General features: G+C 39.2%; 1 protein-coding gene across 1 annotated transcript; it reads left to right on the top strand.

Moving 5' to 3' along the window:
• Positions 1 to 3,391: 3,391 nt before the first annotated feature.
• Positions 3,392 to 9,954, top strand: flot1a (flotillin 1a). Its single transcript, XM_043238050.1, has 13 exons — positions 3,392 to 3,547; positions 4,485 to 4,534; positions 4,622 to 4,697; positions 4,784 to 4,874; positions 5,066 to 5,209; positions 5,328 to 5,447; positions 6,621 to 6,716; positions 6,819 to 6,971; positions 7,382 to 7,563; positions 7,778 to 7,823; positions 7,899 to 8,036; positions 8,165 to 8,329; positions 8,443 to 9,954. The coding sequence occupies exons 2-13, from the start codon at positions 4,492 to 4,494 to the stop codon at positions 8,458 to 8,460; spliced, it is 1,272 nt and encodes a 423-aa protein (XP_043093985.1). The 5' UTR covers positions 3,392 to 3,547; positions 4,485 to 4,491; the 3' UTR covers positions 8,461 to 9,954.
• Positions 9,955 to 10,156: the final 202 nt, after the last annotated feature.

The following is a 10,156-nucleotide window of genomic DNA, read 5'->3' as shown; positions in this document are numbered from 1 at the left end:
TTTAAAGCTTGAGCTTATTGTGAATTGGAACAAAGCTTGTTGTATTTAAATAACAAGGTTACATTTAAAAATATGCTACGGAGATGTAATTTGGATATTGATTAATTCCCTCAGAGCCAAATGCAGGTGTCATAATCACGACACCATGGCAGCAGGCATTTATAGCATCAAAAAAAACCAAAACAGCTAAATGCAAACTCATTCGAAAAATTAACCCTTAAACGGTCCTATATTAGCATGACAAGAACTAACTAAAATGCATTTCAGTGACTCTTGAGACATGGGACAACACTTATCCAGCAGTTATGTATACAATTTTTAATTATTCAGTTGTAAATGTTATGGGGGTTAATGATAGAATTAATTTAACACAGTTAAACTGATCACAGTTCATTTCCATTTACTGTCTTCTCACTACATCTACAACGGTGTCCACAGACAAGGGTTTCAGATGCTAGAAAATGGATATAAAAGGTTATTAAAGGCACAATATTCGCAAAACGATATGAAAGCAGGATCGTAATAATGAAAGCAATCGTATGAAAGAAAAATCATTTTTCAAGGACATGCGTGTTTCATAAGGTTTAAAGTTGTGTCCCCACTTTTCGTCAGTGACTTCAGACATTCACTAAAATGTAAATAAATAATATCAGGGCAGCTGTGACTCTAATACACCACCAATATATCAATGTCAGAAGTTTTATCATTTTAAACTATTTTTAAAATCTAATGTAAATACTTTCTCTGTCACAACCATGATATGTCAACACTATCTTCCAATTTCTGAGGAAATTATTTGAAATATTAAGATAACTATATATGCTCCTGAATATAGTAACATCTAGCATCTACAGAGAAAACAAAACCGCTACTACATCAACTCCATCTGTTTTGTAAAAGAAATGCCAAATTTGTCACCACCATCAGATTAATATTTTGATGGGTTTAATATTTAATTATGATATTTTATAACTGTTGAGGATTTGTCGGTCACGTGTGAAAGTGCTAACATGAATGTGATTTGACGTGTTAAAAACATCTTGAGTCCAAGGTAAAAAGCACATTTTCATTTAAAAAAAAAAAGAAAGGTTGCATCAAAGCATAGCTCCGTCGCTTATGAAGTTTGACATGTAATTATATCTATTTTAATTTGGCTCACGACCCGTCCGTTTACATGCAGCACGCCACCAGATGGCGATCGAAATGCTTTGGCTTCACTGTTCAGGCCGTAACTCGCTATCTGTCCTCTAGTGGACCCTTTGGAGAACACCACGAGTGACTGAAGTCCGGAGCACGTGGGGAAACGCGACAACTGACGTCATTAGCGGGCGCCCGGCGGATCTAATACACGTCATCAACTCCGTTTTCCGATTCTCTAAATAAACGAGTTTTTTTAGCACAATTATTTATCGTGTCAAAGCTCCGTTTGTGTCGTTCCCTGTTCTCGTGAACACTAGGGACATATAGATCGGATGTGACGAATGCGGTGCGCTCGCGAGACTGGGGTTTTTGCGCGCGCGCGCTCAATACTCAAAGCGATGCGTTCTGTGAAAGCTCTTATGTATTTCATAAAAACAAACAAAAAGCTAAGAATGGGTTACACTCAAGCTTTAGTAGTCTCTCGAGTGATAAGACTTGAACTCTCATCTCGTTTGCTGCCTGTATTTGAATAGAAACATTTATAAAAGTGGCTCGTTTTTATATAATTCATCACAACTACCTGTTTTAATAATCAAGAATGCACATGACTCATTGGTTTCAGCTACTTAAATAAATATTATTTAGGCTGGTTATCTCCTGCTGGTTGATGACATAACTACAGCATTCCTCAGGCAAAAAAAGAAAACATGCCATCCAAAGGTTCCCATGCATTCCCACTAAAACAAAATATTTAGCCAATTTTGAACAATTGCACTAAACATGTTATAACAAAGCGCACCTAAATGTTTCCCAGATTTAATAGCATCATGATGGTGCTATAAATATGAATTGATAAACTATTATATCAAAGATTTAAAAAAAAAAAAAAAAAAAAAAAAAAGGCCGGTCTGCCATTAAATTATGGTGCAAATCTATTACTTTGGCTATCCTATTTTTATTGTCCTTGGACGTTTCTATTTATATTGATCTTTTAATTTAGAAGGAACTAAAAGACGATTGTCTTCAGTGTGGGATATATCTCGTTCAACAACCAACCCTTCATCCACAATGAGAACGAGAAGTCACACCGGAATAAAGCATTCAGACTAAAAAACAGAACCTGGAAAGAGTGAAGAGTGTTCAGACACAAAGCCTTGTGAAGCCCATGAGTTCCCACCGGAGAGAAGCCTGTCCTCAATGTGGGGTGAAGTGTTCATATGCTGTCTACTCCAGACAGAGGTCTTGTAAGCTAGAATTAATCAAATTAAATAAAAAGCGAAATCGTAGTCTTCTTGAGTCGCAAAAAGTGTCCCAGGTTTCAGCAATATAGTCAACCTGTCCATTACTTATAAGAGGCTAATAGGAGAATTTAGCCGTTTTACACTACTGTTAACAACCGAGGGTTCATGAATGAGCTTCTGCAATCTCATAAACATTGCTATTATTATAAACAACTGCGATACATAATCTTCCCCTTCTCTGATTGATGCTCAGTCATGTTTTCCTATGTTGTATAATGCTGTGCACATAATGATATTCACGTACACTGATCTGTGAACTGATGAAAACTATTGCCTCTACTAGCTTTGAATAATTCAATTGCGTAGTTATTAAGAAGCAGATCGTCCCCATTGCTTCTGGCTCTTCGCCTCTGTGCTTTTTCTTACCATCTGCCTCATGGCTACAGAGATGTTTACTTAATAATGAGTTTGGATAACTTTGTATATCAGATAAAAATCTGATATTTCCTATACATGAACCTGGCTGAAGGTAATGACAACATTAATATCCACACATGAGGAGGACTAGAAACAATCTGCATGTCCTAAGAGTAAAATATGCACTGCGGCATTTCCAATAGGATGCACACATTTATCAGAATATTATCAGATGATCCCAGCTTCCAAAACTCAAAGAGGTGCTGCATGGCAATCGGCAAAAGCTCATCAAATCGAGTCAGGGGACGAATAAACTGCATCTTAACCATCTTATACAACTGACCATCACTTACAAAGTTGTATAAAACGTGTTTAAAAGTCATATAGGATTGACAAATGCACTGTACTCAAATCATACTTGCATTCAACAGTGTTAAATAAAGTCGCTTTCTTTTATAAATAGTTTAAATATAAGCTTTATTTCTTTAGATGGGATTTAGCACACATCGCGTTCCCGTACTCCCAGAACAAACGGATCTGAAACCGGTCAGAGTTTGGAGGGAGCTCGGTCGGTGGCTGCGCGGTGCACGCCGGGAAGAAGTGCTCCCGTGTAAACCGGGCGGGGCGCCATCACCGTCAGACCCCGCTACTGGTCGCAGCCTGCCGAGCCTTTATCTCGCACCGACTGGAAAAGAAGCCAGACACCACTATCGAGTCGATACATATCTTCCCTCCGCTCGCATAAAACGGTAAGAGCTCGCCCGCCCGTTATTTAGCCGTTTTCTGCGCGGTCGGTCCCGATGGCTTTTACGTTGTCGTGACGCGCTGGACGTAAACACGGGATTCGTTTCTTTTAACTGACCGATGCGATATGAAGATTTTGTAGGAGCCTTCGCCGCGTTATTTCTCAACTTCTCACTGTAGGTTTAGGAAACGCGTTCAGAAGATGTTGCGCGAGCAGGTTAAGACGACGGGGAAAAATCCGCTCGTTTTAATATTATTATAAGGCTAATGTCATTATAGGGCTCCTCCTAGCGCTCGCGGCGCACTACCCATCTCCACCGCACAAAAACACCAAATAATGCAACGGTATACAATAATAATGTAATACAAAACAAAAACGGCAGAAACCCGATTGTGAATAACAACCAGAGAGAGAGGCTCGTGTTTCCCGTGTGTCGCGCGTAGGACCCTTTAATAAGTGAATGGTCTTCGATGCTTTCCTCTGATTCTTTGGTAAACCTGTTTTTAATAAGCATCCACAAGCCCTCCATTTGAGAGAAGCGAGACGCTTCAGTCGATCCACGATACTACTCGATCGTGCAGATGCAGATAAACCTTATAAATACTTCATGTAGAAAATGTCATTTAAATTCTATTGAATTCGTCGTTTTATTTTGAATAGATTTTACATTGCGTATTTTTGACTTCACTTTTGACGTGTTACGTATTTATACTTACATAAGACATATTTATATCAAATATATTATATACACATATATGTCATTGTGGCCTCTTGGGATTAATTGGTTTTTAAAGTTATGCAAAGTGTGCTATATTGAATGATGTAGAGTATCAAAAAAGTTTTTTTTGTTATGCTAGTTATAAAAAAAACAATCCACATGAATTGCTTTATCCTCCACATATATTAAGTTTTCCACTACTATTTCTCTTCTTTGTCCACAGTGTGAAAATGTTTTACACTTGCGGTCCAAATGAAGCAATGGTGGTGTCGGGTAAGACTAAACCTCACAGAAACATGTTTATAGAGAGACGTTTTCAAAGGAAATCCTGAAAACACGTGTGTGTGTCTCCTGCCTCAGGTTTCTGCCGCTCACCGCCAGTCATGATCTCCGGTGGGAGAGTGTTTGTTTTCCCCTGCGTCCAGCAGATACAAAGGTATCATCTCCTGTATGTGTTTCTGTGTATATGTATGCGTGTTTTACGCAAACTGATCTCAGCTCCTTCTCTCTCTTCTGTGACAGGATCTCTTTGAACACACTGACGCTGAACGTGAAGAGCGATAAAGTCTACACACGTCACGGGGTGCCCATCTCTGTCACCGGGATTGCGCAGGTTAACTATTTCAAACAATCTCTAATATGCAGCGAGCAACATTTCGCAGGGTTTAAGAAAGGATTTTCGTCATTTAATGAACTAATGTTTGTCTCTGATTACAGTGCTATTCCATCCGTTGTAAAATAGCTTTTCCGTAAGAGCAGTCATTGATTGTTATGTGGCCAAACCACACCTTCTCTTTCTGACAGATGAAGATTCAAGGGCAAAATAAGCAGATGTTGGCTGCGGCGTGTCAGATGTTTCTGGGAAAGTCAGAGGGTGAGATCGCCCACATTGCCTTGGAAACGCTGGAGGGTCACCAGAGAGCCATCATTGCTCACCTGACTGTGGAGGTAAACAATATCCAGACACCACAAACAGCAGTAAAACCGGAGGAAGCGTCCAAAACCAGCCCCTCGGCACAGTGTGCAGACTTCATGGAGCACGGTGCGTTCTGTGTTTGTTCTTCAGGAGATCTACAAAGACAGAAAGAAGTTTTCCGAGCAGGTGTTTAAGGTGGCTTCGTCCGACCTTGTCAACATGGGCATCAGCGTGGTCAGCTACACGCTCAAAGACGTCCACGATGACCAGGTCTGTAAGCCACATTTGAGCTGTTGTGCTGATCAAGCCGAGGGGGAATGCACTAAACCGGGCGAATTAGCATGAGAGTGCAATCACAGAAAAGTGCAGACGGGAATGGAAAGTTCTGGGGCCGGTCGCACCAGCTGGACGGATGTAAAATGCGCTTTAAGTCGTGCAGTTTTTACCTGTTGCACCTTCTCGGCGTAGTGCTACGTCACTAAATCGTACGCCTAGCTATTTTTTAGCTTTTGGGATTCATGTGTGTTAGTTAATTATTAATGCAGACGTGAACTGTAATGTTTATGGTGTTTTGGGACAGGATAGGCAATGTCTGAAGCGAAGCTCGGTAGACTACCACACTGCCGAAAGTCATTGACCTAATATAAAATTTTTCTGTACAGCTTGTAATTATGCAGTAATATATTACTTATTATACTGGTTTATTAAAAAGAAATCGTACCATTTGACATGACATAATCTCGCTTGGAAGGACAGTATGCTTGGAAATATTTTTTGGGTCTTTATTCCATTCATTAGGCTATTTATAGAGGGGCTAGCAGACAATAATTGCAGTAAGTTGCCTGCTTTGTTGCTTTTAATTAGAAATAAAGTATTAGCTTTCAAATACTGTCAATTTTATAAGAAATACATACTATAAATGTGTTTTTTTAGCCATAGAAAGAAGTACATAGTCACAGTCGTAAACTTAGTTACCTCAGGAAAGACATTCATTGTACAGAAACCCAGCCAGAAAAACTATCTCTAGAGAGCAACGTTGTATTACATTTGTTATATTTTACCTAACCTGCCGCCTTCATTTGTAACGTCTGTTTGAAGAAATCTGTCGTGGGAACATACAGGAGGACTTCAGATGAAAACATGGACTTTTAATGAAATAATGGCTAGTGGCTTTACTTCTTGTTGTCTTGATCAGTTCAGTTTTATATTAGTGGTACTCATCGCAGCGTGAAGTCCTTTCACCAATTATTAAGTCCAATTATTTCTTTAAGTACTATCCCCTTATCAATCTTGAAAAGGAAAATCCTAAAGCAAAAAAATATTCAAGTGTTTTTTCCATCACTAATGTTTCTCTGCGTCTCCTGACAGTAGGGCTTGTGTTGGATCAAGCTGCCCCTGAATGTTTAAAATGCTGTAAATGTGAATCAGGTCTTTTTGTTCCAGGATTACCTGCACTCTTTGGGGAAGGCCCGTACGGCACAAGTGCAGAAGGATGCTCGAATTGGGGAAGCCATGAACAAAAGAGACGCGGTGATCAGGGTCAGCCTTTCACGAACTCTGTTGGGAATACAGCCTTTCTAGACATCATTAAGCATGTTTGTTGATTACTCCCTGTCATTACTCTCTTTCTTCTCTCCGCAGGAGGCCAATGCTATACAGGAGAAGGTATCTGCTCAGTACATGAATGAGATCGAGATGGCTAAGGCTCAGAGGGACTACGAGCTGAAGAAGGCCGTTCACGACATTGAGGTCTTCACCAAAAAAGCAGAGTCTGAAATGGCCTATCAGCTGCAGGTAAAACGACAAGCAAACCTGTTGGTGACCTTCAAGATTGAGAAATAATTTGTATAACGAATCCCTGTATATAGTATAAGTCTGTCGTAATTTACTCCCCTGCTATGTCGTTCCAAACCGGTATGACTTTCTGTATTCTGTGGCACACAAAAAGTAATATTTGTAACTAACATTACCGTATGAAAAAAGTACCATGGAAGTCAACGGAAACCAAAACTGGTCATCAATTAACTAAATATCTTTATTGTGTTTAACAAAAGAAAGAAATGGATAATCGGATGAACTATTCCTTCAATAATTGATTTAAGAAATCAACTATTCCTTTAATACCAATTTAAGAAACAATTGTGTGGGTAAAAAGAAGAAGACTTACATTCATTCAGTAAATCGTCTTCCTCTGGTGTAATCAGGTGGCGAAAACAAAGCAGCGGATCGAGGAGGAGAAGATGCAGGTGTTGGTGGTGGAGCGCTCGCAGCAAATCACGCTTCAAGAACAGGAGATCTCTCGCAAGGAGAAGGAGCTGGAGGCCAAAGTCAAGAAACCAGCCGAGGCCGAGCGATACCGGCTGGAGAAACTGGCAGAAGCAGAACGGTGAGATGGATGCTTCTTCAGCGCTCTCAGCTTCCTGATTGGTTTAAAACACCGTATCACATGGAGGCTGTTTCCCGTAAACATTCACCAATAGTTTTCATCTTAAAAGCGTGTCAGTTCCACATAAAAAAATTAAAGTATTTCTAAATGGGAAAAAATGTAAGCAATCACTTTTAAAAACATATGCATCTGGCCGTCTTTTGCTCTCCAACAGTCTTCAGCTGATCATGGAGGCAGAAGCTGAGGCCGAATCTATCAAAGTAAGTGACCAGCCATCTTCTCGGCTGCACTCAACACAAAATGGTTAGTGTTACACCTGACCTGTGCCTCTGCAGATGAGAGGAGAGGCCGAAGCATTCGCCGTGGAGGCTAAAGGTCGCGCCGAGGCTGAGCAGATGGCTAAGAAGGCCGAGGCTTTCCAGCACTACAAGGAAGGAGCTATGGTGGACATGTTGCTGGAGAAACTGCCACTGGCGAGTATTTTTTACAATATTGCATTGTGCTGCGAAAACTATTTTGCAAGAGATAATTCTACATAGAGCAAACAGCATTTAAGTTATGTCTTACATTGATGGTCAGTTGTGTTTTTTCTGTCCATTAGATGGCAGAGGAGATAAGTAAGCCCCTTTCAGCTGCCAATAAGGTCACCATGGTTTCCAGTGGAGGTTCAGAGGTTGGAGCAGCCAAGCTGACCGGAGAAGTGCTCGACATCATGACCAGACTGCCTGAAACCATCGAGAAACTGACTGGAGTCAACATTTCCCAGGTGACATTACTTTTGGAAGTGAATACAGAAAATGTAATTCACGTGATTATGAATTAATTTTGTTCATAATGTATTGTGTGCATATGTGACACAGAATATCTCTTTCTCTTTAGGTGGCCCAGACTGGTTGAAGAAATCATCTATCGTTTCTGTATGCATGCATCATTCATCTAGTTTTCTCGTACTCTCACTTTTTTTTATCAGGTTCTTTATCATTTAAACGACCCTCTTCTCTATCTTTGACGATTTATTTCTTCTCCTTTTATCTTTCTTGTCTTCCACCCTGCATCTCTTTGGTTTCCCCTTTCCCATGTTTCTCTCTCGAACTTACACTTCCTGTCCGTCTTGCCATGCTGCCAAAACCCAAAGTGCATTTTAATCTAAAACTCCAGGGAAGAATGCTGTTCTTTATATTTTTAATGCAATCATAAGAAGACAGTGAAGTCCAAGGATCTGTTGAATGCCATCAGACACTACAACTTCTGACATTTTGAAATGTTACTTTTACTTTTTCTTATAGACCACTTTTCAATGCTGGTAGTGCACTAAGAGCATTTTGTTATGTTTGAGCTTTCCATGAGGTAAGCTTTTGGAAGCCAAAGTAGCGTGAAGGGAAAAATTTGTAAAGAACTATTGCTTTTTTTTAAATTTATTTGTGTGGGTTGAATAGGATATATTTTCACTTTACCTCAGCAGTACATTATAGCTATATTAGTTGGACATAATTGTGTAGGAGTTCAAAAGGTACTATGTTCTGTAGATCATTTCAAATATGATCCTCGTATGTGCGTTTAAGTGTGTATTCAAATGAACAATCAAGATGTTTTCACGTGTTATGCAGAAGTCTGCAATTATTTAAACTTCTGTTTTGTTCTGTTCCTGAAATAAGGCATGTTAAGATTTCTGAATTGTGCTTAATTTAAAAAAAAAAAGGATTTTAGGGAGTTCTCATATAAGTTTTGTTCATAATCATCAGTATTTACTACTGGTTACACTACATTTTTCTTTGATTACACAATAATTATAATGAATGTTCTTTTTTTCAAATGTGTTTAATTGTCAGCATTAGATATATAAGCATGTATTCATAAGCGCCAATGACATAATTTAAATTGAATTGTTATTAACATGATGTATAAACACTGTTATGGTACTTCATAGATATTGTGTGTAATGCAAACTGAACTAACCACACATTTGTCACTTTTGTATTTGTTTTTACGATCTTCATGTTTAATGGTTTGATGAATGATTACTAAAACTTTTAAAATGGGATGCATCCCTTTGAGGATAAATAGAAAGGCCTGTTCACTTCTTATTGGTGGGCAGGTATTAGTTAGACCTAAAGAGTGATGTTTGGATAGATTTAGTATGTCAGGTCAGTAGGTAGCCCTGCTGTTACGCTGTGTAGGCTATGGCTGCTATGTTATTTGTCAGATGCTTTTTCTACTCTATACAAAGTATCTATACTAATACAGTAAACAAATCACCTATTTTAACTGTTTAAACAATTTAATCTTTTTCAGCATGCATGCAAAGACTAACAAACCAAACCACTGTATTGTCTACTTGTGCTTATGATGCCTTAAAGCAACCTCCCCTACTAAAATAAACGTTTAACTAAACTGCTTTTTGTCCGGTCTAAATCAATTCAAATAATCTGAACACGTTCCCTACAGGAAAATACCAACCCCCTGGGAAATGTGAACAAGGTTAAGTGCTTTGACAGCTTCAACCCATGCAGTGGCACTGAATTTGGGTTATTGATATCATCCTGCTCTCACTTACCTCTTTGAAGGTGCCGGTCATCACGACTCATCTCAAGTC

Source organism: Puntigrus tetrazona, chromosome 4 (genome assembly GCF_018831695.1).
Source record: "Puntigrus tetrazona isolate hp1 chromosome 4, ASM1883169v1, whole genome shotgun sequence".
Taxonomy (NCBI): Eukaryota; Metazoa; Chordata; class Actinopteri; order Cypriniformes; family Cyprinidae; genus Puntigrus; species Puntigrus tetrazona.
Note: the sequence above shows the minus strand (reverse complement) of the source record. Positions and strands in the feature narration are given on the sequence as shown.

Coding starts and splice junctions, on each gene's coding strand:
- flot1a (XM_043238050.1), top strand. CDS start 4,492: ATGTTTTACACTTGCGGTCCAAATGAAGCAATGGTGGTGTCGG. Junction 7,564..7,777: donor AAACTGGCAGAAGCAGAACG/GTGAGATGGATG, acceptor GCTCTCCAACAG/TCTTCAGCTGATCATGGAGG. Junction 8,037..8,164: donor TGCTGGAGAAACTGCCACTG/GCGAGTATTTTT, acceptor TCTGTCCATTAG/ATGGCAGAGGAGATAAGTAA.